A 23,783-nucleotide genomic window follows, 5' to 3' on the forward strand; every position below is an offset into this window, starting at 1 on the left:
TTTTCAACTGTCTCCAAGTGCTTGCTCAAAAGGGGTTGTTAGATTGTTGGTGTTGTCTCTGGATTATTGTAATGGCCTCACAATATGAAGCACCTTGAATGGACTGCTGTTGTGACTTGGTGCTGTAAAAATTGAATTGAATCCGAGGATTAGGACAGTGTGTGTGATTGTGTCCCAATGGCTAATAAGCCCCTGTGTTTTCAGTGTGGAAGCACACAGTGGCACTGACCAATCACAGTTGAGGTTGTCACAGCTGAATGTTTTTAAGACGCTTTATGACATTACAGTAGAACTTTGGGATAAATTCAGTGCATAGCCCAGTAAAAATGGAAAACCTGTAAACAGACTCCTCACCTGATGTGCCGCCTCTCGCCTTGGAAATAATAAAACTGTTGAGAGCGGTATTCTTTGCTAATAGGTCGTCTTTATTCTTAATCAAAGATATATTCAAGTATAAGTCTGATCAAGATGTTAAATTCAGTAGTGAAAATGACTGTTCTAATGCATTTCGTGTGTAGACATGATCCAGCTTTGACCTTGGCAGATTAGTGTCTGCAGGAATGTGGAAAAGAAATGTCGCCCCCATCACTATACATGATTTTGAATGAGAGTAACAATATTAAATGTTTTCATTATTGAACACAGAATCATAATTTATGTGATTTTGTTCATTTGCTAATTATACTTAATCATCCATCCATCCTCCATCATCCATCATCCATCCATCATCCATCCATGTTCTTCCGCTTATCCGGGGCCGGGAGGCAGCAGCCTAATCACAGAAGCCCAGACCTCCCTCTCCCCAGCCCCCTCCTCCAGCTTGTCTAAGGGAACACCAAGGCGTTCCCAGGCCAGCCGAGCGATAATCTCTCCAGCGTGACCTGGGTCTGCCCGAGGCCGCCTCCCAGTAGGACATGCCCGGAACACCTCACCTAGGAGGCATCCTTGTCAGATGCCCGAACCACCTCACCTGGCTCCTTTCGATGTGGAGGAGCAGCAGCTCTACTCTGAGCCCCTCCCTCATGGTCGAACTCCTCATCCTCACTCTCTAAGGGAGAGGCCAGCCACCCTTAAGAGGAAGCCCATTTCTGCCGCTTGTATCTTGTTCTTTTGGTCACTGTCCACAGCTCGTGACTATGGGTGAGAGTAGGGACGTACATCGACTGGTAAATATAGAGTTTCGCTTTTACGCTCAGCTTTTTCTTCACCACGATGGACCGGTAGAGCATCCATATCACTGCATCCGCAGCACCAATCCGTCTCAATCTCCCGGTCCCTTCTCCCATCACTTGTGAATCGGACCCGGAGATGCTTAAACTGCGTTGTTTTTGACTTCTCGGAACAGTTTGATCATCCCTCTCAGAGTCTGTCTTCAAGGTGTAGCTCATTGTTCCTCATCGCCTCACTAAGTTACAGGAAACGTCTATAAAATGGTTACTCATACTTAATTCTTACATAGCAGTGTGAGCAATGCATCACCTGCTGCCTCTCTGTGCCTGAACTTGTATGGAGCAGACTTTGATATCAGTGGTGAACAGATAAGGAGCAATAAGAACATATCTTTTACCTTCTTTTGCTTTTGCAGCAGTTTTAGTGGCTTACTGACCACTAAAACTGCTGTTAATCTGTCTGTTTATTCAATATTGTTTGTAAATATTGTTTTTCTTATTCACTGTCCTTTTTTCTCTGTTACATGTGATCTGTTATACTATAGCGTAGTATTTTATCACATGGAACCTTTTAAAAAGGCATAAGGTTTCCTCATATTTGAGACTGATTTCATGTGAATTATTTTGGTTTAGGTAAGAAACCGGGTTTGCTGCCCTCTGCTGGTGCTGCAGGCATCAAAGAACTGAAAGAAAATTACTGGATTATTTTCAGTGCTCTCAGATTTTGGTGTCAGATTTCCCTGAAAGATGATTTTAGCATTTTGACAACATTCCTGTTCACTTTAAATGGGTGAATGAATAATTCAGGATATATAGAAAAATTCTGCTGTTCACCACAAACCCAATCAAACAAACACATTTGTTATTTTGGTCTTATTTGGATGAATGTACTTTATTTAGAAAAGTTGACTCCTGTGTTTCACAGTCCAGCATCTCATGCTTACAAACTGTTATTTTGACATTAATATTAATCCACCAGAACCACCCAGGCAGTTAATCCACATGTCCTGATAGTACACAGTGGAACTCCATTTTCAATATTTCAACTCCAGAAAGCTTTGATGTTTCTGTTAGCGTCATTATTTTGTGTGTCAGTTTTACCGAACTTTATTAGTTCTCATTCAGTTCAGTCCCAGACGGTTTAAAGTGATAATTCAAAACGAATTTCTTGTTCAAAGGATAAATGTTTGAAAGCAGCATCACAGAAGTGTTTACCTTATCCTGTACTGCAGGTCCTCTATGATAAACCTGCCGGCAGATTAAGGCTGCTTTTAATGAACTGTACCAGCTCAGGTTTGGGAGACGCTGAGCGGTCAGTATTAAACTGTGTTCATATATTTCAGCAAATGACAGAGTAGCTGTGAAACGTTTGCACACACTGTTTGCATTCACACATTCATTATTAACTTTGATGTTAATAAAAACCAGAGTGAATGACTTCAAGACTGTGGTCTCTTTATTGTTCCACAATAACTGGTGGATTTTATTCTCATTTCTAGGCGACAGTACTATTCAAATAACTTCTGACAAGACTCATCAGTTAACTGAAAACCAGCTAAGCTACTGTTGGAGCAGCAAGGCTGGCTCACAGTGATTTGCATGATGTTGAGAAAGGAAGCTCACCTAAATGATTAAAAGTCCAGCGATAATCAAACGACTGAAATGTTTGGTAGTCGTGTTCTGCACGGTCTTATTCTAAAATGTGCCTGTTTCAGTGCTGCAGACTAAAAATCTTCATCCATCACACTTTTATTAGTCCAGACCGAGACGAAAACCGGTGCGTCTGTCGGTACGTGCTGAGATTCAATAAAAAACTTGAGATCGACAGCAGGCTCCCTTTATTTCTGTTGCTATAGCTTAATAAAGTCAGCATTTGTCATACACAGAGACATACTGGGAAGCTACAGAAGCCTTCAACACTTACAGTACTAGTGACTGAAACAAACAACGATGAGGCAGAGGACTGAAAACAAAGAGTTTATACAAGAAAATAGTCATCGGCACTCATATTAAGTTCATACTTTGAATAAATATTGCTTTTAAAACGACTCTGTCCCTCATCGTTGCTGTTTGATCACATTTTATTTTCACTGCGTTAAATATCAAATATATTCCTTTACTGATGCATTTCTGTTATTGCTAACATCAAACGTACCTTACATGAGATACTGGATAATAGGCTTATTGAAAGTACAAATTTCACAGAATATAACAGTCCAAGTTTGGTAGGATATACTGCAGATGATGGGCTTCTGGACATGCACAAGGACTCGATAGAAGTGCAAGCAGTTGAGGTGTGGCTTAAGCAGGATCTCTCTGTCTGAGAGGAGCTGGAGGAAGGAGGTGTCAGTCACATGGCCTTTCAAACATGCACTCTTTACTGGTATTTTACACATGTACAATACTTGTTTTTGTCATATTTAGTTCTTTTTAAAGCTAGACTACACGACTCTGAGCCACAAATAGGAGCTTTACATGCCAACGGGGACACTGTGCTGGGGCAGCCAACAGCTAATCAGAGCGTCGCTTCAGTTCCCTCACAATACTCAAATGGAAATGTAAGAAAGGCTGACAGAAGTACAGTGATAACACACACACACACACACACACACACAGTGATATGGGTGGTAGACACAGACAAGTGACTCATACCTCAGGTAGAGTTGCCCCAAAGTCTTGTACGATTATACTTTTTAATGTAGAATATAATAGATTAGATTTGAATGCAAATATTACTTATCCTTTAATAGATATTCACAAGTTATTTAGTGTGCAGAAAATATGGATGAATAACAACCTGCCAGGTGAACAAGCTCGTATCACAGGTCTTGTATAAACAAGACAACTGGATGTAAAGTGAATCATTAACTGCTACACTAATCCTCTGCAGACATAATGATAACTTATGAGGGAACATATCTTAACAAAGATAAGGGGAAAAAATGATATCTGGATCCTATGCAAACAAGGTTGTAATCTGAGTAAACTGTCTTGATTCTTCAGTATAACATGCTTACAACACAGGGAACAATGCAGGCTCCGACTTCTTTGTGCAATAGATATGCAAATGTAAGATTATCGTCCTGGAGTGTCATTAAATAAGAGTAAGAGGCGGCTCACCTAAGCACCCAGAAATGGGAAAATTGTCAGCATCAAGTTAAAGGTTAAAAGTCTTTTTCTTGATTTGTTTTCAAATGCAGGTGAATGCTGCTACAAATGAGTGTTTGCAACCAAATCACAGGATTGAACATGCAAATGTCTTTTTATGGCCCTGGATGTAACAAAATGCACATCTGAGTCGGACACTATGAGTTTTCAAATCAGTGCATATCTGTATTACTTTTGTTACATAGGAGTGCATTTCTCTGTCTTGTCATTTTCCCATCACTTCTCCACCTCTCCGTTCACCAGGCACTGTCGGCCAGCAGGCCAGAGGCTGAGCCAGTACTCTGTCACATTATCCTGCAGCTGAGTGAATTACTCTACCTCCATTAGACTAACAACAAAGCAGGAGCACCAAGGAAGGGGGATGGGAGAGGGAGCAGGGACAGAACGCACAGGAGGATGGGAAAGAGTGATGTAACAGGGCAGACAAGGAAGGAGGGACAGATAGGGCAGATGATGAATAAGGAAAAAATAAAAGGAGGAGGGAGCGAAAGGAAACAAACAAGGAATGGAAAAGTGGAAAACAGAGGCCTAAGGGAGAGGCAGGAATAATGGATAAAGGAAGAGAGTAGGAAAGAAATGAGGGTGGGTGGAGGTTTATTAGAGATGAAGATGACAACTAGAGTGGAGAGGACAATAAAAGGGAAGGAAGATGGAGAGGCAGAAAGCAGAGAGAGGGACTGGATGAAGGGTTGTTGTGGTGTAAGACAAACAGAATGAGGGATAGAAAAAAGGAGGGGGAAATGCTAAGATGGAAGGAGGAAAAGACATAAAAGATCGAGCTTACTGTCTCACACATGAGAATGGCACACCTGCGACAAACACTGGGTGGATGCCACGCACACATGCACAATTCAGTGCAGAAGCATCGACCCTCACAGGACAGCCGAACATTTAGAAGAACTGAGCACCGACGCTCCTTCACAGACAGGCGACGCTCAAGAGGACCCATAAACATCAAAGGGACTCATTTCTGTTTCCATTCAACTGTGAAACTGAGTGAACTTGTAATATAATGCGAGTTAGGCACCAGTCAGTTGGTCTGAATGTAATATACTATCTACATCTCACATCAAACTAGAATACAGCAGTTTTAACATTGAGTAAAATGTGAGGAATCTGATATTTTCACACACAGCAACAGTTAGATAAATGCAAAATAGTATATGGCTTACCACAGGAGATACACACAAACAAAGCAAGACCAGTACAGGTAATGGGAGTAGTGGTTGTAACAGTATTAATAAAAAATAACTGAATAAATAAAAGAGAAACAAAACAGTGATGAGACCAAAAGTACAACTGATATGTTGGAAAGAAGAAATCCTCAGAAAGCAAAAAAGTGAGGAGATGACCACAAAGACGAGTGAGGTTACAGTAAATCCAGAGTGGAGCAGTGTGACGGGTCAGTTAAGTTATCTGAGTCAAACTGGGGGGTTTCTGAGACGCACACATAGTTACGCACATACATTCGAGGTAATGACGCATCTTTACTCCTCCAATGACAAGTTTTACTCCACAGCCCTTAAGTTCCACAGACACACATACACAAATAAAAAAAACAAAACAATAAATATTATAAATAATATAAATAAATGACAACAGTGCCTCTGCTTGTGTATGCTGTGAACCAAAAGAACCACAAAAAGATGTCAGCCTTGACTCAGGGACTATGGAGGAAAACAGCCACGGCTCGCTCGCCGCTCTTCTCTCCGTCGTCTCCTCGCCGAGTCGCTCAGAGATCAGTGCAGCGCTCCTGCTTGCTGTAGTGGTCAAACTGACTCTTCCAGTGCATCATGTAGGAAGACCAGCGGTGAAACTCCACCTTCCACTGACGCTCTGCCTCATCTATGTTGTCTGAGAGAAGAAACACAGAGACAGAAAAATGGTTAGCAGTTGAGCCTGAAGTAGGGCTGCCACGATTTGTGGACTAGTCATGATTACGTCGACTATCAAAATAATTGTTTGTGGCAGCCGTAGCTTGAAGACCATACCTGCTTTAGAATTTCATGCACATACACTGCTGATGTCAAGGCCACTGATTGTCCTTTAAGTTTCAGTAAGATTAGAGCAAGTTGGTTGAGAAAAGGATGGTGGATGTGGAGTATTTTGGTGCTGAAATATCAGAGTTCATTAAAATGCTGGTGACTGAAGAACAAGCCCAGGGGGCTTCGGCCCAACCACGAGGTGAATGATGTCCCCCCCAGCAGCACAGTGGCTCTTCATTAAGAGTGGCCGGGGGTGACTTCTTTCCCACTTCAATTCAGTTTATATAACTCCTAATCACAACAACAGCCTCCTCAAGGCACTTTATAGTGTAAGGAAAAGACTCTGTCATGATCCAGGTGAGCGTCTGGTGTTTTTATACTACCTGCTTGTGTGTGCTACCGCATGGTGGTAACCAGACCTCATTGCTTTGGATCTTTATGTGCTTAACTTGATCTCCTTGTGCCTTCAGTTACTCTGCCATGACTCGACACCTTACTTACCTGGACACTGTTCTCCAAGGCAAAACCCACTGTAAACCTCTGCAACCTGCCTTGTGGAAATTAAACTATTCACTGCCCACCATCACTATTGGATGCCTGGAAACAAAAGGTTGGAACCTCACTCGATCTCACACCACTTGGACGCTCACCTGGCTAGCCTCCCCAGATCCCCATACTGCAAATTCAGTATTTACCTTTCTGCAGCATAGCTCCAGCCCCGCTTTGCATCTAAACTCTAGCACCTGGGCCTCTTCCCCCTTCTGGGCCGGTGTGGGGGGGGTTTCCTATTAAACTGTTCAGAGGATGTACACATGCTTTGAGGACCTGGTCTCTCTCTCACGGAGAATCGACATAATACTGAGAGAGAGAGAGAGAGAGAGAGGCCAAAAAGAAGCTACAAAAAAGGCTTTGCTCCGCTCATTTCCAATTTCCGTGTCTGCTATTCCACTTCCGGTGTCAACTTCCACTTCAGCTACCACTTTGTCATCCTCTAAACCTCCCTCTGAGCCCATGCAGATTGGCCACTTACTGTTTCTCTCCGGAAGAGAGAGAAAGGCGGTTTTGCTCCCGTGAATCCTTTATTATGGAGCATCCGATCATTTCCTCCCGAACTGACCGGTTCAACAAAAAGATTTCTGCTGTTAATTTCAGGGATACAGGTGGGCGGATCCCTGACTAACTCCAAGCCTCGTTTAGTATTACCAATGATACATAATTTTAATCAGGTTATTCACTGCCTTCATGCCCTCGTCGACTCTGGGTCGGAGCCGAACCTAATCAACACAGAGCTGGCCAAACAGTTAAACCTGCTGTTCGTTCCACTTGACCCACCAATACTCACCACCACACTCAATAATCAGGTTTTTGCATTAATCACTCACCAAACCGAACCCGTATGCATAGTCACATCTGGAAACCATTGGGAAACATTCATTCTTTCCTTTGCCTTCCCTGAAACACCTCTAATCCTCAGTTATCTATGGTTACGAAAGATTACAGGTTGAGTTTATTCTGCCTCACTGTCTAACTTTAGCTGTACCCTGAGGAACCCCAGGAACAGCTCCTGTAGTCTCTTCCCCACCGGATCTCTTCTCTATTCCCCAGGAATATCGAGACCTTCAGGAGGTCTTCAGTGAGACTAAAGCGTTATCCATTCCACCCCACAGACCTTGTGACTGCACCATTGACCTCCTTCCCAGTGCCCCGTTGCCTTATAGCAGACTTGTCTTGGCCCGAACGGGAGGCAATATATCCAAGAGTCCTTGGCAGCCGGCATCATCCACCCGTCTTCCTCCCCGGTAGGTGCAGGTTGGTTTTTTTTGCCAAAAAGGATAAGACACAGTACCTGTATAAACTATCGATGTTTGAATGAGATCACTGTAAAAAACAAGTACCCTCTGCCCTTGAACCCATTCATGGGGCCACCATCTTCACTAAACTTATTATTTACGCAATGCATACCATCCGCTCTGCATCCGGGAGGGAAACGAATGGAAGACTGCATTCAATACAACCCTGGGATATTTTGAGTATCTTGTTTTGCCATTTGGTTTCACTAATGCTCTTGGAGTCTTCCAGGCATTAGTAAACAATGTGTTGAGGAATTTCCTGAATATTTTTGTATTTGTTTACCTAGACGACATCCCGATTTTCTCCAGAGGAGCACAGAGTCCATGTCTGTTCAGTACTGCAACGCCTCCTGGAAAACCGGTTATTTGTCAAAGCAGAAACATGTGAGTTTATCTGTTCCTTAGTTATCTTTCTCGGTTATATCCTGACAGGAGGACAGGTGAACACTGACCTGGCAAACATTCAAGCTGTGAGCGGTTCCTCAGGTTCACCAACTTCTACCATTGCTACGTTCGGAAGCTGCACAAGTCACCCACCTCACCTCCACCAAGATCCCATTCATCTGGTCCTCTGAAACCGAAGCAGTCTTCATTAAGCTAAAACACCTATTCACTTCTGGACCTGTGCTGATCCACCACGACATCACCAAGCCGTTCACTGTAGAAGTAGACATCTCAGATTTAGAGATTCAGAATTGGGGACAAAAATCTCACAACGTTCAGGGTCCCAAGATAAACTACAGCCTTGCTCCTTCTCACATCGCCTTGCTCCAGCAGAGCGAAATTATGACGTGGGTGACTGGGAGTTGTTGACAGTCAAGTTAGCTTTAGAACAGGGGTGGCCAACTCCAGGCCTCAAGAGCCAGTGTCCTGCAGGTTTTAGATATCACCCTGGATCAACACACCAAATGATTAGTTCATTACCAGGCCTCTGGAGAACTTCAAGGCATGCTGAGGAGGTAATTTAGCCATTTAAATCAGCTGTGATGCATCAAGGACATGTCTAAAACCTGCAGGACACCAGCTCTCGAAGCCTGGAGTTGGCCATCCCTGCTTTAGAAGAATCTCGCCACTGTTAAAGGATAGATAACAACCCTTTACAGTTTAACTACAGTATAACAGTATAACTATGAAAACGACCTGAGAACTGCCAAGAGGCTCAATGCCTGCCAAGCCCATTGGTCTTTGTTCTTCGGCCACTTTAATTTCTCTATTTCATATGGCCCAGGTTCTCGACACGTCAAACCCAACGCTCTGTCGCACCAGCTGTCACCAATACTGATTCACCACTGCTCGTTACCATTCTTCCTGCCACCAACAGAGTGGGTTTCCTTCTGCCTACGAAACTTCCAGCCACCTTGTAGATCACGTTTTCAGGCTCCATGGTATCCCCATGCAAATTGTCTGTGACACAGGCCCGCAGTCCCCTTCCTAGTCTGGAAGACCGTCTGCACCGTCCTGGGAGCCAAAGTCAGCGTCAGCACCGGATACATCCGTGCAATCCAATGATTAGATGGAGAGGCTAAATCAAGAACTGGAATCAACTCTTTGCTGTGTCACCACACAAAACCCAGCAACCTGGTCTTCATATCTCACTTGGGTTGAGTATGCGCATAATTTACTTACCTCATCTGCAACTGGTCTCTCGCCCTTTGAAGCTTCCCTAGGTTAGCAATCACCCGATCCCGGAAGCCAAAGTTGATCTCACCATTCCTTCCAACACCACTTACAACGCTGTTGATGCATTTGGATCCCAACTCAGGAGGCAGTGCTAAAGGCCATCGATCAACAGGGTTGTCGATCGGACACCGACTCCCAAGTATGTACCAGGACAAAAGGTATTGCTTTCTGCCAAAGACATTCCCCTCAAATCACTCTCTTGCACATCATTCCAGGCTACATTGGACTATATTAATTAGAAACCATCACCGGTCCCTAGACTCCCTACATCCATGCGCATACACCCCGCATTCAACGTCTCTTGTCAAACCTGTGTCCTTTGTCCTTTCCTCAGTATAGCTCCTTCCCCATTCGCAACTAATCTCCCTCTCCGTCTGTTTCAGTGCTTTTCCAGCAGAGATTCCCGCCATGTTTCAGTGTTCCACTATCTTGAATTCCTGTGCACTCACAGCTTTTAAAGACTTATCCCTGTCTCAATTATAGAACACAAAATATATCAAATGCTTAAAATGAGAACATGAGTAACATTTTAGAAAGAAAAAATAAGGTCATTTTAAATTCGATGACAGCAATGCATCTTGAAGTTGGGACAGGACCAAACTGGGTTTATTTGCTCTAAATGCTGTATATACCTTTTAGCATTGATAGAGCTTTTACCAGATGTGCAACATACCAAATCCATGCTAAACAAACCAGATACTTCCTTGCCTCCTTAGTCAAGAGATGCAGGGTCCATGTTTTCTAAACAAATTTGAAATTTTGATTCATCTGACCACAGTTCTCCATGTTCCCCCAGTCCATATTAGATTAGTTTTAGCCCAGACAGCAGGTTTTCTCGATCGTTGTCACATTTGGCTTCGTTCTTCTATGACAGAGGTTTAACCTGCATTTGTGGATGGCATGGTAAACTCCTTTTACATACTGTGATTTCTGGATAAATATCAGAATCATGTCTGTTTTTTTAATGCAGTCCCACCTGATCAGTATCCAATATTGATTTTCAGCCTTGTCCTTTGTGCACAGAGATTTCTCCCATGATCTTTTAAGGACATTATATACTGTAAGTAATAAGATATCCAAGTCTTTGCAATTTTACATTGAGGACTATTAAGTCTATACTCTTCCACAATCTGCAGATGCAGCTTTCTGCAGACTGGCGAAGCTCCATTTCACTGTCACGTGACAGAAAAAGCTTTGAGAACATTTCCCATCTTTACTTCTGAGAAATTCCGTCTGCCTTTTAATATCCAGTCATGTTACTGTCCTGGTGCCAGTTAACCTAATTAGTTGCAAAATGATCTTCAAGCTGTTCTATTTTTAGAAGCTCTTACTTTCTAAGCCTTTAGAGTTAGTGTTTCTAACTCTTGATATGTATTGGTGCAATCAAATTCAAACAGAGCTAATGTTTTTCACAAAATAGTAAAATGTCGCCTTTTACTGTTTAGCAGCTAGAATCCAGTACCAGACATCAATGGAAGAGCTTTCCTCTGGTAAATGGACTGGTCTGTAAATAGCACTTTTTACTCTACTTGAGCCATCAAAGTTTCAGCACCACCAACTTTACTACCTCCTCAGCCACAGCCACCCCAATGGTTGATGCTACACAATGGTAAACGTGGTCCTCTCCCACTTTGTTATGATGTGTTGCTATCATCAATTTGAAAACTGCTTTATTTTCTTCTCTTCAGTTTGATAGTTTCTACTAGGGGTCATTAGATTTTAATGTCGCTCCATTCTTCTCTTAAATTTACATTTTATACAATGTCCCAAATTTTCAAAAAACTGGGGTTACATATAAAGATATGATGAAATAATTTCATAGTCTGAAATCAGCAGCAGTAATAACCCAAAAAACAGTGAAAAATCTATGCAGGAGGTTTAAGATCAGGAAGTGAAACAGTCTCCAAGGGCGGAGTCAACCATCTGATACCAATCAGGAGGAGCTGCACTTATTTAAGAAAAACAAAACAACAAACTGACACAAGCTGCTACAACTCCACTTTCGAACAATTCGTGTATCATGCATCCAGTGAGAAGTGTCATAATTCTAAGAGGAATATACGTGAAGACTTGCATTCAATACAGATTTCAAGTGTAGAGATGAAGTAATATTAAATAGTATTTACCAGTAATATTGAGAAGGCGTGGCAGGAAGCGATTCCAGAATGCGCACATCTGGTTCCGCAAACCTTTGTGAATCTTGAGTGATTCGGTGTTGAGGCCAACATGTTTTTGCTCGCTGACGGTAAACACAGGCCAGCGTTTCCCTCTATCTCCCTGCACGTCATTGGGATTTCTGATACAGACAGAACAAGAAAGGATATTACAAATACAACTAATTCAAATGAAAAAGCAGTAAAATTATCTCCAAACTAACTCTTAGATTCACAACAATTCTGCTTGCAGTTGATGTCAGTACTCGTAGTACATCACCACTTGATGTTCCATTCTTGCAGCATGGTGCAGAACAGCCATGTTGCTCAATGAGAAACATATTCAGATAATCAAATTTGTGTTGTTTCACGCTCAAACATGTACGTGCTTACTAAGGATCCCTAAATGAAAATGGATAGCACCACACAGTTAGTTGATTGTTGTTTTTTTCTCTGTATGTATTATTGTAGGGTCTACCTTACAGTATAAAGCGCCTTGAGGCGACTGTTGTTTTGATTTGGCGCTGTGTAAATAAAACTGAATCGAATTGAATACAAGAAATGTCTGACAGTGTTTCTTGCTCCTGTCATTCCACCAAGTACTGAATTATGTCTTCCAAGCAGATTAAATATTGATCACTCACTAAAATGCACATGAGTTTGTAACTGTTACAGAATGTTCTGCTTTTGCTGACAATTTATGCTACTAATAAAACAAATTGTAGCTTTCTCAATTCTTTGTAACTGGATACAATTTCAAAAGGAGGTCAAATAATTTAATTTCCCCCACTGTGTACCTCACAGCATTAAGATTTACTTATTAAAGCCTTTCCTTTAAGCCAAGGAGAATGAGGGTTAACTGTCAGGAGAAGCTCTCTGTGCCTCCAAAGTCATGTCAAGACTCATTAACCTGCAGTTCCACAGGAATTTAAAGGGCTGCTTACTCATACAGCTTTTCCTGCATTATTTATTTTGACTGAAAAACATAGTTGCTGAGGTGCATTTGCATAAAAAAGACTGGACGTGGACATAGACCCTAATTCCATAGGTAGTTTTTTTATTCCCACTTTGTGGCCTCACCCAGTCCGAGCAAAGTTGGCCCAATATTTCATCATGCGTCGGCTTAGCTTCTCCTCATCTCGGGTGTAGTTGAGTCTCTTCACCAGCGGCAGGCCGAAAACAAATTCAATCTCATAGCCATGGATCACACCCATCCATTCTGGCCAGGCCAGATTGGATGCCCGGTGATCGAAAAGGTAAAGATAGACCCCTCCTTAAGAAATAAATGGAGGAAGAAAATGCATGAAAATTACAATTATAAATAATTAATCATCATTATTATTTCACTTTTACTCTGAAACTACAGATATGTTTTAATCTTTTCCAAGGACAGGCAAAAAATAAATCAATAAATCAGTTTTCCAACTGGAATATTTTACTGATCTATCTTCAGAGTATCAGTTTTACTTACATGACAAATGCAGATTAAATTGTTGTGAAGTTGTCAAGCACATTATAGCATATTTTAAATAGCTATCATCTGCATTAAAAAGTGAAAACGTGAAATTTAACGCACAATTCCATTTAAGTATTGTACCAAATTGTTCTATCAACACAAAGCAGGTCATTCAAACGGTAGCTTGAGCGTGTCTAGGTATGGGACATATACAGTTAAGCCCATAATTATTCATACCCCTGCCAAATTTTGACTTAAAGTTACTTTTATTCAACTAGCAAGTTATTTTTTGACTGGAAATGACACAGGCGTCTCCCAAAAGATAATAAGATGATGTACAAGACGCATCATTGTGGAAAAAAAAATATTTCACAGCTTTTATTTACATTTGAGCAAAAAGTAACATGTCCAGAATTATTCATACCCTTCACAAACTGTCACAGTCTCTGGGAAAATCCAAAGTTCCATACCATTCCAAATAGTCAAAGCTGTTCTAAAGCATCCTAATTACCCTGATTAATTGGGAATAGCTGTTTTAATCAACTCAACAGGTGAAAAACAGCAGCTCTCTCTGTAGGTGCTCTGTGGACATTCATGGCTAAGACAAAGGAACTCGGTGAGGACCTGCGGCTGTGCATTGTGGCTGCTCACAAGTGAGGAATGGGCTACAAGGCCATATCCAAATGTTTTCAAGTTCCAGTGGCTACAGTGCAAAGTATTATTAAAAAATACAAGATGTTCCGCACTGTGGAAAATCTCAGAGGACGTTGTCGGAAGCCAAAAGTGAAACCTGTGCTGGCCAGGAGAATAGTGAGAGAGGTGAAAAAGAATCCAAGGATCACCACCAAGGCCATTCTGGTGAATCTGGGCTCTGCTGGTGGCAATGTCTCCAGGCAGACACTCCAACGGACACTGTTGGGTTCCACGGATGCAGACCAAGGAAAACGCCACTTCTCCAGATAAGGCACGCAAAAGCTCGTTTGGCCTTTGCAAATGCTCATCTGGACAAAGAAGAAGATTTCTGGTCTTCAGTGTTATGGTCAGATGAAACAAAAATTGAATTATTTGGTCACAATGATGTTGCCTTCATTTGGCATAAAAAAGGAGAAGCCTTCAACCCACAGAACACCATCCCCACTGTCAAACATGGTGGTGGGAACCTAATGCTTTGGGGGTGTTTTTTAGCCAATGGACCAGGGAACCTAATCACAGTAAACAGCACCATGAAAAAAGAGCAATACATGAAGATTCTCAACAACAACATCAGGCAGTCGGCAGAAAAACTTGGCCTTGGGAACCAGTGGACAGTTTAGCATGACAATGACCCAAAACATACAGCAAACGTGGTGAAGAAATGGTTAGCAGACAAAAACATTAACGTTTTGCAGTGGCCCAGCCAGAGTCCTGACTTGAATCCAATTGAGAATCTGTGGAGGGAGCTAAAGATCAGGGTGATGGCAAGAAGACCCTCCAACCTGAAAGATTTGGAGCTCATTGCTAAAGATGAATGGGCAAAAATGCCTGTGGAGACATGCAAAAAGCTGGTCTGCAATTATAGGAAGCGTTTGATTGCTGTAATAGCCAATAAAGGCTTTTCTATTGATTATTGAGAAGGGTATGAATAATTCTGTACATGATACTTTTTGCTAAAATATAAATAAAACCTGAGAAATATTTTTTTCCACAATGATGCCTCTTGTACATCGTCTTATTATCTTTGGGGAGACACCTGTGTCATTTCTGCTCAAAAAAGAACTTGCTGGTTGAACAAAAGTAACTTTAAGTCAAAATTTGTCAGGGGTATGAATAATTATGGGCTTAACTGTATATACTTCTAGATCTGAACAGACCACACTGGTACTCGGGTGTCCTACCTTGTGAGTTTCCACTGTTCACCCCACCAAAGTTCATCCCACCCACGTTAGCCTTGAGGGCATTGTGTTGTGCATAGGAGCGAGCGAAGTGGGCCAGCGGGCAGATGACGTTGTGGTCACCGACAATGTCATCCATGGCATCACGGTTTTTTATCTCATTATTCTCATCCATCCAGTCGGTGTACTGCAGCACCACTGCTTCCAGGCCAATATCATTAGCATGAGGTACGCTCAACCTAACACCTGGAAGAGTGACGCTGAAGTTTTTAACAAGATAGAAGTAAAACTGTGAAGTAATAACCTGAAGTAGAATTAACTTGTATTTTTTGGATGGACTTCTACAATTCTCTCTGCTTAGTTACATTCATATATACATATATATATTCATATATAGTGCTTTTCTACTCTACCGTAGCATTGTGTTGTTTTTGTTTTCTTTTTGCAGACAGGACCAGATTCCATTCTAGCCGACACAGAACTTTATTATAAACATAATTTTGGAGAACCTCACTTTCCAGGAAGTCCTCTCTGGAGATCAGACTGTCGTTGTCCTTGCTGAAGCCTGGTGCTCCATACAGCAGGAAGTAGGAGCCTTCATTCTGATTAACCCCGAGGAGAATCTGTGTGTCTTTAAAGTTCCCTGAGTTGAGCATGGCCTCAGGAGTGTCAGGCAGAAACTCACCATCCACAACAGGCACAAATGAAAATCGGAACAGAGCGGACCATGGCAGGACCTGCATGGATGACAAACCCACATGGGACTGTGAAATAACAACGCAACATTAAAAGGCCAACTTGGCACAAAAGAAAGAATAAAAACACCAAGAAGTGCTACTTCCTACTCCAGAACCGTGCTACTCCTTTTATGTGACTTTTTTATACTGGTACTGGGGCTGCAATGATTCGTCAACATGATCGAATTATAAAGATTTGGTGACGGGGAGATGTTAAAAAATGTGAAAGCATGTAACAGCAAACAAAGTGAAATGCAGACTGTGCAAAGCGGAGCTTTCCTTCCACGACAGCACTAACGCAGTGCACGAGCATTTAAAACGCCGGCACCCTGGAGCTGCGATGTCCACTCTGAATGGGTCCGTTTTATGAAGTTAGTGGGTTGCATTGACACGCTGTTTATATGAATGTTTTTACAGTAATGTTTACGTTAGCTGTCAGAAACGTCTCAGGATGAAACGTGATAGTAAATCATTAAACAGGAGCAGCCACACTGTTTCACACTTTAATACTGTAGTAAACCTCTTCCACCTAACGTTAGGTAGTTAATCTGTGGATTGGATTATATCAATAATAATATAATCAGTTTATTTGGTGCTGAACACTAAACCATCTGAGAAACTATGATCTATAACCAAATATGTGATGAGCAACGGTCTTTGTTGGTAAATGATCCTGATGAACATGTTCAGTGTAATTATGAATCCATGAACTGAATCATCTGTAAACTTTGTTAACCCTCTAAGACCCAACCCATCAAAAATAGCCAGAAAATTCAGATGTTTTTGGAACTGAGATGTTTATTAACCCTTAAAACAAAATCCACAGTTTTTTTACTATATAACGTTGTGTAGAATATATTATATATATTTTTTGTATCGCATTTAATACATTGTTGTTAACTAAAGGTTGCCAAAAATGCCCAATGCTAACTTTGGACAAAAAAGAGTTTTGTCCATAACATTTTGAAATTATGGGAAGTATTGATCATGTTGTTGAGACAGAGGTCTCAGAAACTCATGTATCAAATATGATGCACGTGGCATTATAGGGTTAACTTGTTATTTTGGACTAGAAAGCAAATTAGTTTCCTATTTGCACATTATTTTGTATTTAAATACTAATAGCACTTTAATTTGTGTAACTAATATTTTTATTTATCTGATTTTTATTCTAACAGTCCTATTGAGTCATTTTAAAAATACATTTGATTATTTTCAAATTCATGTGTTTCATTATTTTAATTTTCTGTGGGACGAGTTAGCAGGGTGGGCAGATTTGAGCAGGTGAGGACTGAAGACTGGAACAGGAGGTTTGGCCACAGCGCTGTGAGAGCTGCTGAAATAATCGCGGGCAGCCCTGACTGATACATCCTGTCATGGTCCCTCTGTCCTCGTTAGTCTGACCTCCCATTTCTGTCTACCTCTCCTTTCTTGTATCCTGGTGTGTGTGTGTGTGTGTGTGTGTGTGTGTGTGTGTGTGTGTGTGTGTGTGTGTGTGTGTGTGTGTGTGTGTGTGTGTGTGTGTGTGTTGGTATTTGTGCAGTGGCAGGACTCAGTCCAGGTTCCCACCTTCTGGTAATCACAAACACGTCTTTGATGACCTATTTGGAGCAAATATTTAAGGAAGTGGCTGAGCTTCGGTCTTCAGTTACTGAAGCACGGCTCCTTATATCCATGTTTGTGCAACTTGCCTTTGAATGGGAAACACTTAGTAACTACATCCCTTTGGTTGGAGAAGCCCGTGCTGGAGAGCAGTGAGCTGTTTTGTGTTCTTGGGAAAGAAGAATCTATATCGGTGTGGATTTCTGCAACCCTGAACTGTTTGAGAGAGTCTTGTGTTTGAGTCCGGTCTGATTTTGATCCTTAACAACATATTGTGCACTTAGTAGGAAGCACAGGTAATAAACCATGTCATTGCATCAAAAAGCCAGTTGTTTGGATTTAAAAAACATCAAACTGAAAATAAGTCTCTCGTGCACGTTGCAAACAACATGAAAAGTCAAGCAGAATTTGTGTAAATTACCTGCCACTCATGATCAATAAGCTGCTGTGGACTTTTACTGCGCAGACAGTCTATTATCTCAGTGTCATTGCCTCCGTTGCAACCGACGAACTTTGCTAGCTGTGTGGCACGTCTGCGGGCTTCAGCGGGACTCACTGAGGCCCAGGGGCAGTTGGGGACCCCACTCTGGAGGATGGCTCTAGTGAAAGTGGGTCGGCTGTCTGGAGACAACAGGTGGAATCCTACTGAAGCTCCACCAGCACTCTCGCCAAAGATCGTCACCTGTTTCACAGAGAACAATTAGAAAACTGAATCAAAACAGGCTCATATGAATTCTAGCGTAAAAGAGGCTAGACAAATAAAGCACAGAGAAACACACCTGTTTAGGGTTTCCACCAAAGAAATGGATGTTGTCTTGTACCCACTGCAGCGCCATCCTCTGGTCAAGGAGGCCGACATTCCCAGGAGCCTCGGAGGAGCCGTGCAGAGCCAGGAAGCCGAAAGCACCGATCCGGTAGTTCATCGAAACCACAATGACTGTCTCGCTGTGAGCGAGGTAACGACCATCATACACATCCAGAGAAGAAGATCCACTGTAGAACCCTGGAAACGTGAAATATCACAACGCAGCATTAACCTACAATATTAGAGCGTACTACAACAATTCAACACTGTTATTCAAGCAGTTTAAAGATTTGAATTCCCAGCGTAATATCCTCAATCCTTCTACATAAAGAATAATCTGACAGACGATCAATGTTCTAATGGAATATATCAGGAACGGCTAACCCAGCGCTCCAGTGACAATAGGAGTGATATTCCCAGTATGTTTTGTGAATTCTTAAGTACCTCCACCATAGATCCACACCATGACAGTGAGGTTGTGAGGTCTGGGTGAGGAGGGCACCCAGACATTGAGGTAGAGGCAGTCCTCATTCATCTCTCTGTTAGGATTCCACATCTCACTGCCCTGGAAGCCTGGGAATGCTGTGTCCACATACTGATAGCACGCGTTGGGGTATTCCTTGGCTTCGAGCACTCCAGTCCACGGACGTTTGGGTTCCGCAGGACGGAAGCGGCGGTTCCCCAATGGGGGCTCAGCAAAGGGGATGCCCAGAAAAGCAGTTATGTAGCTTTGATCCGGCACCAGCTGGCGGATGCCTCGAACTCGACCGGTACGTGTCTGAACAACCAGGTCTCCATCGTTCTGGGAGAAGCAGACTGGGATGATGAAAGACAGGAGGAAGATCGAGGAGAAGAGAGGAACCACAGTGGGCTGCATCTTTGTATGCGAATACGGTCTGTGTATCTGAAGCAGATGTCGTGACTCTTTCATCAGACAAGGATGGCAGGGTATGCTCTGTGTACGCTCAGATCTACAGAGAAGACAGGGAGAGAGTAATGTGATTACAGTACAGGAGAGGACGGAGAACAGGCAGGAGGGAGAAATGAGATGAGAAAAGACACTAGAAGTATGGAAGTTTCACCAGTGTGGATTGAAGATTTGACAGGACAGAATCAAATAGAATCATATGCAATAAAATAAATAATCATCTCAAGGGTGGATTGAATGCTCTATCTTTAGCAACTAGTTAACCTATGTGAGACTTTCTCAGTGCGTGTACACGTCAGGTGTAGTTTATCAGTGTGCAGCATGGCCAGCGTCGATGTGTTGTCCTGCTGCAGCTTCTGAGAAAAGACTTATTAAATATTCAACACAACACAGAGACAACAGCAGCCTGACAGAGTCCGAGCTTCACCAGAATATAAAGCTTTTTGTTCTGTTACAGCAGATTAAAAAGCTAATATTTCAAATCTGCTTATGTTTAATAGTGGCTAAAATTTGCAGGATAAATGTGTCTATGAATATCAATATACTAAGAAGTGTATATCATGTTTTTGGTGAAGGACTGAATGTAATTACACTTAGTTGGTAGCAAACATTAATATATTTTACAGCTCCAGAATAAGAAGATCTGTAACTGCCACTATAATGATGCTGGTTGGGTTTGGTGGGTTTCTGTGCTAATATTATAAAGACATAAAAACAATATTGGGAACAAGATTTTGTGAAAATGTTCCACTGGTCTACTAACAGTCTGCTAAATTAGAATTACAGACACAGTTAATTAAGAGCAGTCCACATTAGCATGTGAAAAACAAGATACGGCATTCAAATCAAGTGTAAGCTAAGTGAGGAGTGATGAGGGGGAACTCTTTCTCCTCCCGGATACAACCGACACCCAATAGAATCAAATGCAATAAAATAAAAGATTTAGGCTACGTCCACACGTACACGGGTAGTTCTGAAAACGGAGATTTTCCGTTTTGGTTTTTTAAAAATCCCGTCCACACGTGCATTTCAAATGTTAATAACTAAAGACGGTAGTTTGGCTGTTGTGTAGACTCACAACTTAGGAATGAACAAAGTGCATAGAGCATACATAAATTTAATATTTTACAAATTAAATTTATTCAAAATCAATGTCGGGATTTGGGTTGTGAGAGCGTCTGTGTTGAATGTAGAAGCCGCGTCTGACTCTGACGCGTCTGTCTTTCTAAATGGAGGGACAGTAACTGTGTGTGCATGTGTGAGTGTGTAAAAACTGCATAGTCAGATTACCAGCAACAGTATTTTGTCTCCATCCACCATTGTAGAAATTAATCTCGTGTAAACAATAACGTGGCGCACAGCGTCACGTCAAAAACGGCGCACACCTTTGACATCGTGTGACTAAACCTCTGTTTTCCTCGTCCACACGTAAACGTAAAAACTGAGTTTTTAAGAATCTCTGTTTTCAGTGACCCAAAACGCCGTTTACGTGTTGACGAAAGGCTCAAACATAGAAAGATCTGTGTTTTCAAAAATACCCGTGTACGTGTGGACGTAGCCTTAGAAACATTACAAACTATTCCACCACATCTCACTATATGACCTTAGCATATATATGAATATATGGATCTCCTCGTTAAAGGACGGGCTAATTGGAACAAACCTTTGCATGAACATTATTCAACATATGTCACTTGTACGTAACTTAATGGTCACCAAAATCTGGATCACCTTAAACGCTGAATGAAAATTTTGAAACAGCACTACAGGTCTGGCAGAATCCACCCACAGGGGAGATTTCAAACATATGAACTTATTTTGGATTTTTCTTTTAAAAAGGATTCAGTTCAGTTTTTATTTATATAGCACTAAATCACAACAACAGTTTGCTCAAGGTGCTAAATGGGACAAAATAAAATATTTAATAATGATAAAAAAGTTTATTTATATACTTAATATGACACATAGGACCTGCAAGGAGTGTCATAATAAAGTTAAACCATCAGACAGCAACATGAGGTTACTATCATGTCTGAGGATACTTGACATGCAGATTGAAAGGCTGGGTAGTCGGTGACCTGCTCTACCACCTGAGGTACAAACACTTAATACCTGGATTAATCACAGGCATATAAGCGAGTCTATCCTGAAAGGAGGCTCATGCACCTCAAATTGCTCAGGTCATGACAGAGAGAATCTTTAGCACTGTTATCAGGAAATGGGAACATCATCTAAAGATAAGAGCAAGCCTCACTCAGAGTGCAATCGTGAGTTCATGACCTGAACCATCTGTAAACTTTGTTAACTTGTTATTTTGGACTGGAAAAAAATATTATTATTTTCTGTTTAAATACTAATAGCACTTTACTTTGTATTACTTAATATTTTTATTTATTCGAATTTTATTCTGACAGTCCTATTGAGTAATGTTTCTTTGCTCATTATTTTAATGTGACAATGTTGGAATACAAAGGGCCATCCTCAAACGTTTCCCACAAATCTGGCAGCATGAAATCGTCCCAAATGTCTTGGTATGCTGAAGCATTAAGAGTTCCCTCCACTGGAACTAAGAGGCCAAGCCCGACTCCTAAAAAACAACCGCACAGCATAATCCCCCACCACCAAACCTTACACTTGGCACAATGCAGTCAGACCAGTACTGTTCTCCTGGCAACCTCCAAACCCAGCCTGCTTTACAGTTGTAGGATATAAATGACAAATACTGTCAACTGCTGGTGCTACCCCTCAGCCTCCTAGTACACACAGCTATTATATCAATTTGAAAATCCTATATCACCACCTTCTCAAATGATGTCATTCATTAGATTTTCAGAAAACTTGACGTCTGGCCTTGAGCGTGAGGTGAAAGTCACCGGGAGTCCAACTCATCCGAGATTTGTAGTAAATACATCTGTGGTGTAAACTAGAAAATCCCAGGTGGCCGGGGAGGGCGAGCAGCAGCAATCATCCACTCGGCCTTATTAATCAACCATAAACCCAGAAGTTTGAACTCATTTCAAAGTTAAACTCTTGTCAGAAAACTCAAAAAGCTCTTTTATTTCTTGTCATCTACCGCTTGCACAATTTTGAACATGGTAGCAAATTTCTAGCTAACCAGTTAAAAATAAAGAAAACAAAGACTTTCCTGTGAACACAGTGTATGACCCTGAAAGAATAAACAACATTTTTAGGGGTTTTTTTATATACAAATTTAGCAAACAATGACTACATAACACAATAACTATGCACTCTAAACACACGAAATCAAAAATCTCTCAGATCTAAAGACTCACTATTAAAATCACCGTTCTTGATTTTGAAGCCACTCCCACAACGTCCTCTTTTCTTCCCGAGCCACCAAATGAAACGTGTTCCCATATAATCTTGTGATTGGCTATTGTGGTGCATTTTTCCACTGACAGGTGAGGAGAAGTCACAGGTTCTTTTACTGTGTCCTTAAAAAACATTTTTATAGTTTCTTCCTGCATTAAAAGTGACCCGACACAAATTAGAAAGTGGTTTGTAGTTTGAACTGAGCACAGACTCAGCAGGGTGTGTTTGGCTGCTACATCATCTTAAATGAGTAAGTGATATGTACATACCGGTGCATCCATCAACTCTAGAGGGTCAACAATGTTATTTTTACTGTAGATTATACAATCTTTTTTTTACATTTTTAGTCTTTACTGTGCAGCTGTAGGACAGCAAGTCCTCCTGCAGGATCACGACTAAAGTCTGTGTTTTCAAACTTACACATGTTCCTCGTGTCTTTCCAGCTCAGTCACACCAAGTTTCCACTGTGATGGAGGGAAAGTTATTTTCTATCTCCACACAGACATTTGAAGACCCTCATAGCTAAGCCACAAAGGCTGAGACAGGTGTTTGGTCACACGGGCCACTATAAAAAGGCATCAAAGTAAAACCCTAGTAAATGCCACACCGTCTGCTGGATTAATGGGGCTCTGGGTTTATACTAGAAATGCATCTCCTCATAGCTAGAAACTTAATAACCATTTGTGAAAATAGCATTCAGGAATTTGTGGAATTAGAATGGAAAGAGGATATTGGTTTCTAATGGTCAGAGAACATTAAATTTAATAAACTCAAAGACTTTTTATTGTGCTTCATATTGCAAAAATGGAAACCTGGCAACCCGCCCTGGTTGTACTCTACCGCTCACCCGGGTCAGTTCACCTGGTGCCAAACGACTTAAGCTAACCTAGAGCTTGACAACAAATGTAGCTAGTTTGTTGTATTAATGTTTAATTATTTTAAAAATGTAACAACACATCCTGTACTGTAACAGTTTCAACGAATGCTTTCATTTAAAGCTGCTAAAAGTGATACGATGGCAGCATTTTGAGCCCAGGCCTCATTTT

The 23,783-nt window shown here is 41.5% G+C and overlaps 1 protein-coding gene across 1 annotated transcript in view; it reads right to left on the bottom strand.

Annotated features, from left to right (window-relative positions):
* Positions 1–2,990: 2,990 nt before the first annotated feature.
* Positions 2,991–23,783, bottom strand: part of ache (acetylcholinesterase) — a 29,980-nt gene continuing 9,187 nt past the window's right edge. The window contains exons 2-9 of the mRNA XM_031740939.2: positions 18,921–19,447; positions 18,451–18,674; positions 18,093–18,353; positions 15,847–16,069; positions 15,336–15,578; positions 13,086–13,278; positions 11,979–12,148; positions 2,991–6,191 (exon numbers count right to left, since the gene is read on the bottom strand). Coding sequence (XP_031596799.1) covers positions 6,070–6,191; positions 11,979–12,148; positions 13,086–13,278; positions 15,336–15,578; positions 15,847–16,069; positions 18,093–18,353; positions 18,451–18,674; positions 18,921–19,407 — 1,923 coding nt within the window. The 5' untranslated portion in view covers positions 19,408–19,447 and the 3' untranslated portion in view covers positions 2,991–6,069. The remainder of the gene's footprint in view (positions 6,192–11,978; positions 12,149–13,085; positions 13,279–15,335; positions 15,579–15,846; positions 16,070–18,092; positions 18,354–18,450; positions 18,675–18,920; positions 19,448–23,783) is intronic.

The sequence above is a fragment of the Oreochromis aureus genome, linkage group 3 (assembly GCF_013358895.1).
Source record: "Oreochromis aureus strain Israel breed Guangdong linkage group 3, ZZ_aureus, whole genome shotgun sequence".
Lineage (NCBI taxonomy): Eukaryota > Metazoa > Chordata > Actinopteri > Cichliformes > Cichlidae > Oreochromis > Oreochromis aureus.